The sequence below is a fragment of the Macrosteles quadrilineatus genome, unplaced genomic scaffold (assembly GCF_028750875.1).
Source record: "Macrosteles quadrilineatus isolate MER2022 unplaced genomic scaffold, UCM_ALF_1.0 Scaffold_19__1_contigs__length_3004403, whole genome shotgun sequence".
NCBI classification, from domain to species: Eukaryota; Metazoa; Arthropoda; class Insecta; order Hemiptera; family Cicadellidae; genus Macrosteles; species Macrosteles quadrilineatus.
In genome coordinates, this window is record NW_026542612.1 from 2,189,564 (window position 1) to 2,206,451 (window position 16,888).

General features: G+C 34.9%; 1 protein-coding gene across 1 annotated transcript in view; it reads right to left on the reverse strand.

The window, feature by feature from the left end:
* Positions 1–16,888, reverse strand: part of LOC129005317 (uncharacterized) — a 48,552-nt gene that overhangs the window by 11,485 nt on the left and 20,179 nt on the right. Inside the window, exons 2-4 of the mRNA XM_054434174.1 lie at positions 5,187–5,471; positions 3,851–4,112; positions 2,311–2,745 (exon numbers count right to left, since the gene is read on the reverse strand). Of these exons, the coding sequence (XP_054290149.1) occupies positions 2,311–2,745; positions 3,851–4,112; positions 5,187–5,471 (982 nt within the window). The remainder of the gene's footprint in view (positions 1–2,310; positions 2,746–3,850; positions 4,113–5,186; positions 5,472–16,888) is intronic.

The window sequence follows — 16,888 nt, forward strand, 5'->3', positions numbered from 1 at the left end:
AAAGAAGAGCAATTTACGTGTGCAAATCTCGCTCTGCCACAAACAGATTACGAGGCAGTATAGTTCTCATACGCATAAGCTACTTTCTTGTCTTCTTTGAACTGTCAGCTCTGAGCCATTAGTCTAAGAATCTATTTCCTTCCTGAAACAATTATCTTTGTAAACTAGGAGAAAGAAATCCAAAGCAGTCGGCCAAACAGACCGTTGCGGCCCGCCCGTGTCGTGGCCCAGAACGGCTCAGGTGGACAAGACAATATATCAATTATAACTTTGTTACTTGTCAGTAGTAAACAGTATAATAAACCAAGTGGTAAATACAAATAATTTTTCCTACAGTTACCTAACAATGTACAATGTACATGTTCTCTCACTGATTTGAGAAAGCAAATTGGCCAATTCGCTCATCAGTGAGACAATGTTAACATTGTCTCACTCTAATTACTTTGTCTCACTCCAGATTTTCAACGTGAAGGCACGAAATAGTAAGCGCGTAACATGCAGGCAACGTCGTCAATTGCTCACTTTTCTCACTAGTTGCACAAATAACTATTCAATGCAATAGGCTTATATAATAGGAATTCCATGGAATATTGTCTTATAATAAAATTTTAAATTTGCAGTAACACAATTTAAATTACGGTTCCCAGAGTTCCATCATAAAACCTACTTCAAGATTTCCCAATGTAGCAGACTTTATTTCTTGGTAACATTCAGTTCAAGATTGGATACCTTTTGCGGTCAAATTCATAAAAGTTCGACAAATCGTACCACAATAAACCATTTTATTTTTACTTTTCGTCCAACATTTAAAACATTACAAACATGTAAGCATTCACATTATGTAGGTACTCGAGGGCAAATGATTTAGTAAATCTATATATTTGTATCATTCGTCTACAAAATTTTATTTCAATGTAGTTTTTATGTGGCGCGTTTCCCTCATGTTATCGTAACGGAAAACAATAATATATAACTCGTAAACACTGTAAACTGGTTGTTAGATTTTTCGTATTTAACAACATTTGATTTTTTTCTTAATCTTACGATTTGATCAGTTTTAGTGAAATTTGTAGGAACCAACCTAAGGATTTTTAATGAAAAGTTCTAGATAGCCTATGGTAATGATAAGGTTATGAATGTGGCTATTTTGATCGTGGATCTTTTACTACGAACAAATTTCGATTATTTTATGTAATTTGGTTGGTCAGAGTTTTTCTGCTTCTTTGTTTTTTCTGTATGATTCACTTTTAGCAATTCATATTATATGTATTTTTTATTGATCTATCAAATACCGTACCGTATTGCAAATATATGACTCTTATGGTGCTTTGAAATGAATGGGTTTCTTTTATCAATCAATTAAAGTAAGTGGTGAAACAAGGATGGATTAGCAAAATTTAAATCAAATTCGAGAAAATAATTCACGCATTCAACGCCTAATATATTAATAGCAAACCCCCACCCCACCCCACCAACCATTCATCGATCAAGTCATTCAAGTGATCATATGAAGACTCGATTACAAGTTCGTAAATTAATTATACTACCTAACGTGAAAGTCATCAGCGCCCAGCGGACATGATAATCAACTACATATATAATACATACGTTGTAGCAAGGAGTGATTATTGTTGCAGGAAGTACAGTTAACTAGTCTGGCCGTAGCGCGTGAGATCTCCCAGCCGTGGCCGTGGCATTGGAGAGAAACCTGCATTCCTTCCCGCACCCGCTACCATCCACCAGCTGATCCGCTGTATGTGTATCAGTAACATTCAGTTCAAGGAACGTTATACGTTATACGTTATACGTTAACACAGTCGGTGAATGTTATACGGCTGATTAGACACAAATGTTGATCAACTTTTGTCATTTTTCCCTTTTCATGATTTAATATTGAATATAACGTGAACTTCACTGTTTTTATTTATAGTTATAATGCTATGTTCTTAACCTCCTTTGTCCTATTAACCACATAACTATCTAGGCATCTACAAGTTAAAACATTTAGGCGCGTATCGATAATCATTTAGGACACAAATTGATCTAACTGTTGTAACCTAACCTCGATGATCTCGAAGTGAAGGAGATGTCTGAGGATTCTTGTTCCCACAAACAGTGTAAGGTTGTGGGTTATTAACTAGGTTTTTAATGTAAATTCAGTCTCAAATATGCATTAGCTGCAATTGTACCCAATATCACTTATAACTAAATTCTAATGGACTTATTATTACTTTTTGAGGTATTTTACAGTTATTTAGGATACTTTGCATACAATGCAAAATAGTCTAAAATGTTATAATCAGTACTTACATTTAATGTCTCTCTTGTAAGGAGAGCCATACCCCGTTGAGGGAGCGCTGAAGCCTGGTGAGGACGGAAAAGATGGGGGGAGGAAGATACTCGAGGACCCTGAGCTAGAGGGTGGCGGGGGGCCGCTGTAGTCTCCGCCTCCTGAAGGTGCTGGGGCGGAGGCTACAGGAACACCGTAGGAAGTAGACGGCACAGGGGGAGGTGGCGCGCCGTAATTACTAGTAGGAGGAGACGGTGCTGGCGCCGACGGAGCAGAAGGAGCGCCGTAGCTACTGGAGGGCGCCGGCGGAGGACCGTACGACGAGGGAGGTAGTTTGGCGAAAGGAGGAGGTCCGTACACAGGTTTAGGTGGCGCTCCGTAGCCTGTCCCAGGACCTGAAGCTGAAGGAGGCCCGTAGATGGGTTTGTGAGCGGCGTACCCAGTACTGCCTATGCCTACAAATCAGTTTACACGTGAATTTAGTCTAAAATTGCTGTATCACTAAAACTATTTAAACATGCTTTATAGATAAAGTTAACAATTTGGGAATCTACAGTTGGTGTTTGATAATTTAACAATGACATATGCTACCCTGGACAGTTTAGTAAGCTCTTACAATCGAATCATTGCATCTTCGTCCCTTTTACGCTCCAAGAGTAGTTCTCCTTCAGAATCACAACCCATTTTCAAGAAATCAGTTGTCATTGTCAAGGTCGCATCACAGCCCTGACAGTGAGGTAACCCCAGCCCAGCCACCACAGAGGACGCTCTTTATGATGCAACCTCTAGCTTCACTTTCATCCAATGGGGCTGGCTACCCGACCACAGGAAACAGGAAACCCGTCCGGGCAGTTCCCGGAGAAAGTAACCTTGGACCCGCTAAGGTCAGAGACTTGGCGCGTTCATGATTTCTCTGCTACAACTGCGGGTGTTGGTTGTAATTTTGCGCAATACCTAATTTTGTGGATTTTGCCGTTGTTATGAGTTGTTTCTGAATGGTATATAAGTTGTCAACGTGAAGCCACAGGAAGCTGTGGTCAGTCATCAACATCAAGTCTGGGCTCAGTCGGTAGCCCTGCCACTACTGTTTATCTCAGTACAGTTCACCCTCGTATTGAACCGGCTCACCCCATGGTTTTCTGGACAAACTCTACGCACATGCCTCTGTGGCCGATGTGGACGGGCAATGCAAGGTGAAAACCCCACCAACCTCAAAAAAAAAAATAAATAAATAAATAAAACAATCTACAAGGTAACTTATTATAAGATGGTAACAGTTACTAGGATATAAATTTGTTTCTCCACTTAAATAAATCACCAGTTACTGGTGAACCAGTTACTGGTGATTTATTTAAGTGGAGAAACAAATTTATATCCTAATTTTTATTTACTTATTAGGATATAAATTTGTTTCTCCACTTAAATAAATCACCAGTAACTGGTTCACCAGTAACTGGTGATTTATTTAAGTGGAGAAACAAATTTATATCCTAATAAGTAAATAAAAATTTAGTCATTCCTATATTCAAGCATTAGACATATTAATTTCTTTCAGGTTACCAGTAGCGCTGAGCCCAGTGGCAGACGGAGGAACGTGCACTGGCGAGAGCAGCGCCTTGGTGGCAATGTGGCGACCGAAGTCTGAGATGGCCTCCCCCTTGGTCTGCAGCAAGTGGCCCTTGGCCGCTATCAGGTGACCTTTCACCTTGATTATCTGACCCTTCAGGGCGATCACTCCTCCGGTGATGGCCTTGATGGCCTGAAGCAGCGTCGAGAATATTGCCTTCTTAAAACTCCACAAACTGAAGGCTTTGTGGTCATACTGGAACATTAATTGTAGTTATTTCGTTTTTAAGAGAAATTTTATGCATTCTAAGAATGTAACAGCACTCCATGCTGCGAAACTTATTTTACCAGATAATTCTTCAAAAATACACCTTATAATGACGATTTTCCATTTCACTAATTTTTTAAAGGGATGTAAAGTACCAGATTGGATTTTCATGCAGTCTTAAGTCACAAACACCTTTTGAAAGAAGAAATAATTTTGCTCGTGAAACAAGAAATCATTGATCCTACAAAGTATTTCCCATCAATTATAAGGGGTTTGAGACATGTAATCGTAATCATGACATTTTTGGAGGGAAGTGAAAATATGTTGATGAGCTTGGTTGTAATAAGTTGGATACAGCTTTATTACCCCAATTATATAGTTTATAGTTAAATTTGAATTCAGAGAATCAATTTGGTAAATATATATAATGAAAAAGATCATTGAACACCTTTTCCTACAAATATTCATCAAAAGGGAAATTACACAACCATCTGTATGCCTCACTAATCCGAACCAAACACTTTTTAACAATGAAGCGAACATCGCGGAACTTGTAGTTATCCCAATTACAGCGTCTACGGCTGCAGGAGAAAGAATCATCAAGATTTCTCCCTTGCACTCAGCCGAGGTCTTCACAACACGAGGCCTAGATGAAGCCATCTATCACGTCATTGTTATACAAGTCTGGGCGGTAAATAACACATCAGGAACAGGGACCGCCTCCCATCATCTCCTACACAGTACAAGTAGAGGCCCCGGGCACCTGCAATGTAAATACTCTAGTCTCTAGTCTCAGTTATCTATCTATCGTACGATCGTCCGTGGTTCTTGCATAAGTACCTGGTTAATTACCTCACTTATTGTAATTAGAGCCTATGGTTTGTTGACATTGTAATTATTTTCAACTTAATATGTATTTTTTTTTATTTGAATAGTTCTGATAAAATATTTTTAGAAGGTTTTGTGCAACATTCCTCTGTCAAGTCAAAAAACAATTTTGCTAACTTATTGAACCACAGAGTTGAATGGCGACCAAATAAGTGGCTAGGTACTGTAACTCACAGTTAGAGTATGGCTGTGACAGTCTGGGGCAGTTGCGGGTATATGAGGATGGGAGGAACTGAGCGAACTCAAGGAGCCCAACAACGAGAACTTCTTGTGCAGCTTGGAGTTGAAGAGGCCGATGACGTCAGAGCGCCGCGTCCTGTTGGTGGTGGCGTCGTCAGTGGACGTCGTCTTGGCAGGGTCGGGGACGGGGACGCTGGAGTTGGCAGTGGGGGCGGCGGTGGAGACGTCTTCACACCAACACACTGCGACCAACGCCGACAGCGTTAATATCCTTAGCACCTGCATAACAATACATGGTTATTTGTGATAGCATTTTGTTTTTATTGTAAACAAGTGCAATACCATTATAGTTTACAACGAAGATACCAAGTATATCAAAGGTATATCTCTACAAATATACTTATTTTTGGTGTTGATGGAAAATACGATGCATGATAAGTGTATCTTCAACATGGTTCTCTGTATTTGTAACAGAATATTCATACGGAACATCCCTAGCAATCCCGCCTCTTATTTGTTTTTGTTATACAGAAATGGGAACGCTCTGTTTTTAGTTTTTAAGTTATTAAATTTTCATTAAACTGTTTCTTAAACACTAGCCTATTGATAACGATTTATACGAGGTGACGTTCATAGACGAGTCCAAAAAATTGAGCGGAATTAACAGGGCATTATATTTTCATTGACCCTCGTCATTAATCAAGCTTCAGAATTCTTTATATCTAAATTTTAAATGGAGACAATATTTGTGGATATATAAACCATTGGGTTGATTAAAATAGTTACAATAAAATAGTTTTTTCCCAATAAAGGGGAGTAATAATTTATTTTTGTAAAAAAATACAACCGACTTCAAACGCTCTAAAAAGAATGAAATAATTTCAATAAAGTAAACTTTTGTTTTAGGCAAGCTCACGTATTTTAAGTCGGCGCGGCTCTATGATGATTTTTGATACAAAATTGAAAGAGGGTGTCCATATTGCAGGTGTCTATCTATAACTAAATCTGCATGTCTTTTTCATAGTTATGCGTTAAGTGTTATTTATACCGTAATCAGAGATCGGCATAATAGTGGTATTAACGAGTATCTTTAAAAAGATTATAACGCATTTAAATGTTTCTAACTTGGAAAAGTAACGTTTTAATACTAAACTAGCTTCTTTTCCCTATCATAATATCAAACTAAATTATTTTCCTATTCATATAGAACATTTGTGTGGGTTATTTTCATAATGCATTTATTCTGAAGTAAACAGAAAATATTTCCTTTAATATATAAACAAAACAGTTCAGTATGTTTTTTATATATCTATGTTATCCAGCTACAATTTATTGATTTTCAAAATACACACACAATATTTAATTTCAATCATATTTTTTTCAGTTTGAGCCACGCCGACTTGAAATACGTGAGCTTGCCTAAAACAAAAGTTTACTTTATTGAAATTATTTCATTCTTTTTAGAGCGTTTGAAGTCGGTTGTATTTTTTTACAAAAATAAATTATTTCATGATTTTTAGTGACTGTATAATTTTTTTTGTATTAATTACTTGAGGTTTTTTGATAAGCAAAACTGTTTGAAACAATCAAAAGTTCCACAGAACAATCATATTATTTTAAAACTGCTTGAGTCACCTGTTCAGGTTACATAATCAATGGGTATGAAAATAAATATTTTTAGATATTCCTTAAGAAAAAAAGAGTTGTCCATTACATTAGGCCTAATGAAAAACTAATTGTCTTTTCTAGATACATTGAAATGTCAGACATCATCGTTTCCTGCAATCGGTGTACTTCTACATTATAAAAAGAAATACAGTAACGTCTCAAGTATTTAGGAACAATATGAAAGTTATTCCTCAGCCACCAGCACTAAAAAATCTCTCAAAAGTGGAAAATTGGTCGTTAACACGTATAGTACCTTTGGAAAATACTATATGAAAGATTGGTTCAGCTAAAGCACAGAAAATGTACTACTAAAGTCATGTAGGGGGGTTTGTTTGCTCAAGATATAGCCTAGTCGAAATTGCAAATCATCTTACTCTAGGTCTTTCCGAAGCAGGCATAATAGTATTGATATGTTATAGTAACTGGGTAGAGAATATAAATAAACATTCCACATCTGCAAATGAAATATGTATATGAAAGATCAGCTAAAGGTGGTGCAAGCCATGTAGGTGGTTTTGTTTGATCAAGATATAGCCTAGTCGAAATTGCAAATCATCTTCCTCTAGGACTTTCCGAAGCAGGCATACCGGTAATAGTATTGGTATGATATAGTAACTTGTGTAGAGAATATCAATAAACATTCCACATCTGCAAATGCAGGTTTAGTAATTAAAATATTTAACACTTTTAAGACAGTTGACGATTATGCACTGTCACACTTCTTAGGTCGTGTAAGGAATAATTGCATTTAATTAAAATTTAGACCTGTTTTACGAATGAATTGGTTTTCACATTACACCTTTATTTGTCAATATCATACAGCTATTCACTGAAACATATATGTTTTTGTAAGTCAGAATATTCAATACTGATAAAAACAGAATTACTGTATACACAAATCAGGTCAAACGATAAAATACATTTTTTATAGTAACCAAAACAAAATGCATTTTTCTCAATGTAATTCATTTAGGCTCCATGGCAAGAAATAGTTTATTGATCAATATGAAGCAACTGTTTCATGAAGAAATGTCTGTAGCTTCATTTAAATGGTTTCAACTAACAGCTGTAGGAATGTTATTATTATTTATTGCCTTCTCTGCACAAATGTAAACAATCTGCACAAATGTAAACAAAATAAATGTTGAATATTTAAGGTTTTCAGAATTTTTCACCGAAACAAATATTATACTTAAACATAATATATAAGGTACCAAATAGAAACTCTCCTGGTTATTTTGGTGGTGGAACCACACTGATCGGTAAAAGAATCACAGAGAAATTGGTGAACATACATAGAAAAAAAAAACATCGCCACAAACAAATTGAGAACCTCCTCCTTTTGTTGGTAGTGGGGAAGTCGGTTAAAAACACAATAATGTCAATATAGCTATTGTATTATCATAGACCTGTATTTATATTAAGCTTAACACCTCTGGGGTGACATATACACTTTTTCTAGGACAGGGCGGGGCGGTACAGTTCCAACTATTGATAACTTAGAATTCTACCGATCAACAATTTGTGTAGTTCACTAAACATCTTTATCGTTGAAACTTGTTCTTCAATAGTGCCATCTACTGGTAAATCAATTAATGTATTCATAACATTATCAATACGGATATCATTGTAAAATTAATTTATCTGTTTAAAAAATATCAAAACATCTAGTTATATTTTTCTTTAGACTCTTCAGTATAAAAACCCTTCTTCTGTTTTTCAGATTGACAAACAAATGTTTCATTGGACTAGGCAAGGTGTGTAATTTAAGATATACGAGAGGTCGTCCAGTGGTCGAAACTCGACCAAAAATATGTAATGTACTCACTTATCTATTTTCACCCCACACTGTAAATAAAACATGTGATTGGAGTTTCCTCCATTTGTTTTGATTTTCTGTTTATATTTCGTTGTTATTTCGTAACCAGCATAGCAACGCATAAGATCCATGTTAATTTTTTCAAATTTTTAAACTCATTTTTTGTGCTTATCTTTGAGCCTATTTAAATTTATAAAGGGATTCTGCACACCTACAGGAAAATAGCTTTCCAACGGTATGCGTAGATTTTCCCTACGATTCACACGAGCTGAGAAAAAAGGTTTTAAAGAAACGTGCTTGCCTATTAATATATAGATAGATTTATCACGTGGCCTATATAAAATAAGAGTCAACAGGAACTACTACTACTATAGACAGGGTGAATTTTAGCAATGACCATTTGCTCTGTTGGATTTCTTCCACCTCGCGTTCTTTTTCCTGGATCCATAGTGTTAACATCTGAAAGCACATGTCGGTCTAATTTCGTCTGCATGTTACCTACTAAATGCATATCTTACTGTTGTTTGTTTGTGTGTTTGAAGTTCAATCACGCATAAACCACTGGAGGGATTGGGCTGAAATTTAGCATGATGATAGCTTACATTCCCGATTAACATATAGGCATATTCTTATCTCAAAAATCCTTTCGGGCTCCGCCCCAGTGGCTCTGTAATTCCTCATGTTAACCTTATGAGTATTCATATTTAAAGGGAATTAAAGAATTTAGTCAACTGTTTCAACTAAAAAAGTTGGTTCTATGATATTGGAAAAGCATTAAAAAGTTATAAGATTTACCAACAGGGTGCAGCACTTTTGCATTTATGAAAACAGATAATTTTAACTAAGCAGCAACAAAAAACTGTGATTCGCAATGAGAACTGTCAAAGTAGGACTGTTTACAGTTATGTTTATGTTTTTCATTTCATGAATAATTTGTGATATTTTGCAAATTGTTGATAATTTATTTTTTTCTATTGTTTAGGTGAAGTGGTAGAACATTATGGCTATGGTAGATGTGTAATACTATAGAATACTGTAAATTAAAAAAAAGTAAATTTTATCAAACTGTGTCCTCCCTTAATGCAAACGCAAAGCTTGAGTATAACTGCAATAAGCATTTTATACTTATATTCCAACCCCGTACGAAGGACGGGTACTCTGCTAGTACGTAAATACATAAATACCTATTTTTTAATCAAAAAAATATTTCATCTCACAGTACTGGGCATGGTTCACAACAAGTCGGAAGGAAATACAGTATATGATAGCATAACACAGTGAAGTGTTGAACTTGACACCCAAGAAGGTTCTTCCCAGCCAAACAGCGCCTGTTACTTTTAATATTCCTTGTAGTTTTTAAACTACCAACGCACTGTTTTTGCTAGGATTCAAGTGTTTGTGTCTATTTTGCGGCACTGTTTTCTCCCAACCCATTCAGATAATGTACAACCATTGACTATACTAGGTAACGGCACTACTCAAACTATGCCATCATTTAAGATTTCCTTCTGACTCCTCGTAGATCGTCCCAGTAAGATGACAAATATATATTTGCACCAAAAAGTAGATTTTTAGGGATGATATGATAAAAGCTTCAATTTACTATCAGCAATGGTTAAAAATATAAACATACATGGACTTTTTGAGGACTCTGTGTATACTCCACAAACAATATTGCATATCGTGTGGAATTCATTGTGTGTCAAATGTGGTAGTTTTTTTGAAAATATATTAAGTTTGTATCCGACAATAATGCAGTACCTATTTGACATTTTTATTTATATTCTAAATTGACTCTTTCCGAATATCATTTGTCCATTAGCATTACTAATGTATACGGATTAATTTATGAGTCAAAGTCGTGTTTGGTAACTGGAAAGACCCCAGGATCCTGCATGGTTGGGCAACAGGACCACATTCTACCCCGACATTGCTCAATCCCAGGATCTCTGCGGTCCGTGGCTTACACGTGGTCCTGGTGACCCTCAATGTCACCACTCGCCACCAACCGGTCCGTGACCATCTGAAACGAAGCACTTAAACATTCAAATGCGAAGATCAAGGTAATATCTAATCGGCGAAGTCGTATGTTTAGAAAAATAAAAGAATTCTGAGAGTTGCAACAGCATGGATTAAAGGTGCAATGACTTCAGAGTTCACCCGGACGGCTAACGGAGTTGCAGTAAACAGGCGATTTTGACACATTATCATTTTCACTACTATTCAGACATTTAGGTGCGTATTTTAAACTAAGGGCGAATGCAAGGTGAGTGTAGAATAAAATTAAACATCTAGTGTGACATTTGACATTCCAAAAGTCTTGACAATACAAACGGTTGTTAATAAAAAATGTACTTAGATAGGCATTTGAGTGGTGAGGTAGCTCGTTTGGCTCAAAGATTGCAGATTTTATCCTGAGATATTGTTTAAACAGTTACCACTGGAGTTACAGCTCAGAGTGGACTACTAACCACCGACACACGAAATCAGAAGTAGTTATTCTTTATTCTGTGTCGTTGGTAAATTCTACCTCAAGGATAGAACTCCTGCACTCAGTTATCAATATAGCAATATATGCATTAGCAAAACTATGATTACTAAATTAAAATATATCTATGTCTTCTATACTTGTAAAAGTCAAATACCACTGACTGACTCACTGATCACTGCACTCATATCTAAAAAAAACTAAAATCCATAGAAACTAAAGGAATTGGCATAGAGGTTCCAATCATCCTCTATGTATGCAATAGCAAGTGTTTTTAAGAAATTCTATCAGAGCTCTGCTCCGTTGTTGTAAAACCAGAGATCAAATATTTGACGGATTAAGTAAATAAAATATTAGTGGTTGAAGTAAATTACTAACGAGGCTTTTTTGTGGATAAATGTATTTATAATATTAAGTTTTAATAATGTCTTTTACTGCAGATATGAAAAAAACGCCAGTGCATTCACACACATAAAAGCGCGATTTGGTGAAAACATCTTATATACTGTAAACCTGCAACTTTTTGGGGGGGCATTTGAGGGTTGGCTTTGAGGGAGGGCATTTGAGGATTTTGAAAACCACAATAAAACATCCTGTGCAAGGTTTTATATTACTTAGTGTTATTTTAAGATATATAATACTTCAAAATAAAGTTATGAGAGAACTGACTGTACTATTAAAAAATTAGGTCTTAGCATTTACAACTATCTGGAAAGAGATACAGTGGGGATAGTATCCTGGCCAAAAACATATTTTGTAGGTGGTTTCAGAGTGAGTAGTCTGAAGCTCTTGGTGGAAGGGCAGTTAATGTTGTAAATGAAAACGGTTTCTCCTTGGTTTTTACTTTTTTAGTCACAAATGCTTAACTAAATTAAGTGATGATATATAAATGTATTTGTGCCTAATATGTTTTTTTATCATTAGGTTGTTCTATCAGATTAAGCATTTTACTTTGTATTTCAAATTTTCGTGAGCGAATCCACGACGGGGTTGCTAGTATATATATATCTGAATAAAGAGGCTGAGTATTAAATATATATTTATAAACGAGGAAGTTTGTATATATATATTTGAACGTTATAGACTCTGAAACCACCCGACAGATTGTAATGAAACTTTCAGGCATTATTACGCATAATTTAAGGGTGGTTTGTGTGAAGTTTGGTGCAGATCCGTCAAAAGGGCTCCGCCCCAGTGGCTCTGGAGTTTCCCATGTTAACCTTATGAGTACTCATATTTAAATAGAATTAAAGCATCTTAACAGCTGTTTCAACTAAACAATTTGATTCTATGATGACCAATAGCATTAAAAGGTTACACAATGTACCAACAGGGTGCAGCACTATTAATTGTTCAACCAAGCACAGTTGTGATAAAATTAGATGTGTCAAATTAGGATTGTTTACAGTTATGTTTATGTTTTTAATTAAATAAATAATTTTTGGTAGTGTGTGAATATGTAGTTTTATTGTGCATAATCCATTAACTCATTGACTTTCTTTTTTCCAAAAACAACCTATTGAATTTGTATGGTTAATTTCCCAAAAAATAATGCCTGGAAAACGAAAGGAGCCAGTTAGTATTTTAAGTTAATACTGTTAGTGGATTACTAAGAGTTTATCAACATACAGCAGATCTAAGGAGTAATAATTATTCTCTTATGTGTTCTCTTCCCGTTGCGAAGCACGGGTATGGTGGCTAGTATGCTATAAATTAGAGAAAAATAATCGTTATGGAAATACGTTCTAAGCTAGAGAGTCACACGATAGCGAATGTAAATTCAATTAATTTTGAAAAATCTAAACTTTTTAGTTAAAAGACATAATAATTTAGTTGAAATGTATCTTTAGTCAAAAGGGTATAGCAGACAAGTCATATAAAATGTGCGGAAATGCCCGTTCAATTTTTATAATTATTTTAATTGTAGATCACGCGTTATGTGAAAGTGTCGCTGACCCCGAGTCGTCTGCCGATGTTTAGCGTTCATCTGGTGACGTAATGGTTGGCCAACAATTAGAAAGTGACAGAGACGATCCTCATTGTCACACATACATACATACATCTCATCCGCCAGTAATAGACTGGTAACTGGTAATCAATCAGTGATTGCTGCGGAGAAACTAGTCAGATTATACATTGATGTATGCGACAAATGCTCAGACTATCACGAGACTGATACTGTTATCACGAATGTTATACTCTTACATGACGTAAACTGCAGATTAAAGTTACCGGTAATGTAATCAAGGTACCTTCAGTCCAAGCAATTCCTGATTTAAGACGTAGTCTATCGCCGACCGGCTTCATAAGCTTAAATAGTTTAGATTTATTTAGTCAAAATTAGTATTTCAATTTTTTTATGTATGTTTTATGTACCCCCAAGTGATGAATATAGATATTCTATAGTCTGTGTTGTAAAACAGTACTTCCATTAGATAATGACTTTGACGACATGTAGGGCATAGCAGGGGTTATTTTTTACCTTTCTCATATTTTACATACCGTCCTTGGACCTTAAGTTTTAAAATGAAACCTCAACAGTAATGCACATTTTTTCTAGCTCGAGATGTTTCGTGGGGACCGATTCGCTTACGGAATCAAATACAGTATATCGATTTGGAAGTCGATTTGTCGGTGTGGTCCATATAACAAGTTTAAGTAGCCATTAATGATTTTCTTCCGCCTTCTAGTGGTCGTCCCCCTCATCAGGTTGCGTATCACTGAATGATAGGGTTAAAATGATTTTGCCCAGTTAATTTTGTGCCAAGTTTTGTTGCTCTAGCTTTTTTTTCTTTATATTCATCTACCCTGTATAAGCAGGACTGAATGAGAAACATAGCTCCATAGAATTAACATAAAAAAAATGTAACAAATTATTCTTATCTATTAAAAAACGATTCTAAACTAGACGAAATGTTATCCAATTTTCGTGTGAATATAAAAAATACAGAAGTTATTTTATCAAACACATTAGTTAAAATCTATGAAACACAAGTTAACTCATTAGTCACATTTCTAAACAAGCTGCAGATATAATAGACTGGCTAATCCAACACGGCTCATGATGTTAAACAATAGCAAAGAGGAAGGTCAAAGAGCCGGGTGAAACTAAAAGTGAAGAAGGAGGAGTGCTTTCAACCAGCACTTTCTCCCACGGAACTGACACACATTATCAGCTGATTCAGAAACAGCTGTTTGCCCTCTGGTTACCGCAAATTCTGTAACCACCGTCATAGATTACAGCAATTATGAAACCAATATCTGGTGCGGTCCTAAGTTAATATTATTGTAGGCTTTGGATTGTGAGTTTTAAGTGATTTGTGAATTGCCTCCGGAAGAACTCTTGTAAATTATAATAAGCTGCGATTAATATTTAAAAACAAATGGTACGTTGACACAATTTTACAAAATAAAGATATTTACACATAAAACATGTGTTAATAGAAATATTTTCAATACATGTAATGTAATTAGGAAAATATAAATTGTCATCGTCATCAATAAATGGCAATCATGCTGGTACTATCCAGCATATTTATTCTAATCGTCAGATCGTCTGGTTCTCATTTATTATTTACTGAGCCTTCTGTCGCTAAAATTGTGTAGGCCTATTGTTAAGTTTTAATTACAGCTAGGTACAGTACCAACGATTACTTAATGCAGCTACCGTCATATTAATAGACAACAGAAATACTAACATTAATAATTCACTAACTAATTTTATTGGCTACACTATACGTTGTGGTAGATTTAAAAGATCCGATATTCTAATATATTCTAAGATATTCTAATTCACCGAACTCATAATTCGTTTTTGAAAAAGGACAATTTCATCGTATTTTAGATATAGCAAAAACGTACAATGTTTTTGTCAGTCTTTGTATGTACATTTCTCCATAAAAAAAAAACAACTGTTGAACTAAACTGTAAATCGCATGTGTTTGTGTCACAGATAGTTAAATAACATCTCCCTTCTGACGATTATATCTGCTGCATAACGGAGGTTTGAGTAGGTAACTGCTCTTTTGTTTTACGCAATGCGAGTTTAACGAGACAGGTCCTAAACACAGTATTTGCCTGTTGTGCAACTGATGATGCTTGGCCTTCTGCTGACCCATCCCTCAACAGCGTAGATCAATTGTATTTGTCATTGTTTATAACAGGGAGTATTTATGGCAGTTTTATCTAAATTTTCGAAACATAACACTATTAATATTAAGAGTCAGTTGAAAATACATGTATAGTTACAATTTCTCCGTTGCATCTTCTATACTCTATCAAAACGACTTAGTAAACACAAATATTCAAAATTATTTTTAATTATATGTTTAATACATTAATGAGTTTAATTATTGTATTAAACTAAAATTGTTTGGTAATAATACAGATAAAGTTTATTGGTTTATTTGTTAAACATAATTTTATCAATACTTGAATTTGGGTGAATCTTTTTATACTTGTTAAACGCAAAATACGTCCGAAATTGAATATTTTTGATATTTAATATAAATGTATTATGCATCATAGTAAAAATAAATTGTGCTTCACTAACAAAATAATAACAATAAATTCATCATTTCACTCATTATACATGACACCAAAGATATAAATGAATAAAATTAAATAACTAAGTAAAATTTTGTATTTGGCGTAACTATCCGAAATATAACCAACTTTTATAAATTAGTTAATCCTGACTGAAATATTTTCTATAATTAAAACAAGAGTTATTTTACTTGTCATCATGTTAATCAGATCACTATTTATCTAATTCGTAATTTTGGTGGGAAAAGTACGAAAGAGAGTGACCGTTCAACTTTTTGCCGCGAGCTTTCTCGAGCCGCAATACGTCTGGTTGGAGATGAAGGAAGGAAAGTGACTGTCCTCTGTCCAATGTCCTGCGTGTTAGTTGCGTCAGGTCACGTCATACGAGTCCTCCTCCCCATGCTGCGTGCTCATCTAGACCAACTACAATATAATACGGCATGTTTTGAAGCTTCCTACTATATATTAAGGTTTCTTTTTCAAGTCAGAGCCAAATTTGAATATTATGTTTAACTTAACTAAAAGTGTGATTTATACTAAATAAGGTACTCGGAGAACTGTCATTTTGTGTTTTGTAATTTTTTAATGTGTTTGTATTTTTTTTTTATTAAATCCAACCACCACGCTTTTGTAAAAAAATCAATTGAAAAAAATACAGTATCCTGTACTCAGATTTGTACCACAAATATTGACATATCTGCAATTCCATCTAAGCTATTATTCAACTTTTCCCCAATATATTTGTTAACTACCGTAACAAGAAAACTATCCTAAGTATATGAAAGGCAAAGATCTATAATAATATTGCGTTGATAGTATATCTATCAACAATATATCAACAATTACTATAGAGCAATTGTCTATAGTTTAAACTTGATTATATTGAGGATATTTTAAGCTGATAACACAGAAATACCCCCGCCACAGCAAACCTACATAATAAACGAATTTCCATTTACCTGGCTGGTTTTCTACTAAAATATTCCCTGAAAATTATCAAATTTATTTCCTATAACATTAATTTTAATGAGTACCTAGGTTTGTTGCTACAGGGAAGGTATTGAGGTATATTTTTGATTGAAACGTTGATAGCTTAACTAATGAAATAAATAAAATTACCAAATTTGATTCAAATATGTCCATAAACAAGCAAACTACAACAGTTTATTAATTCTC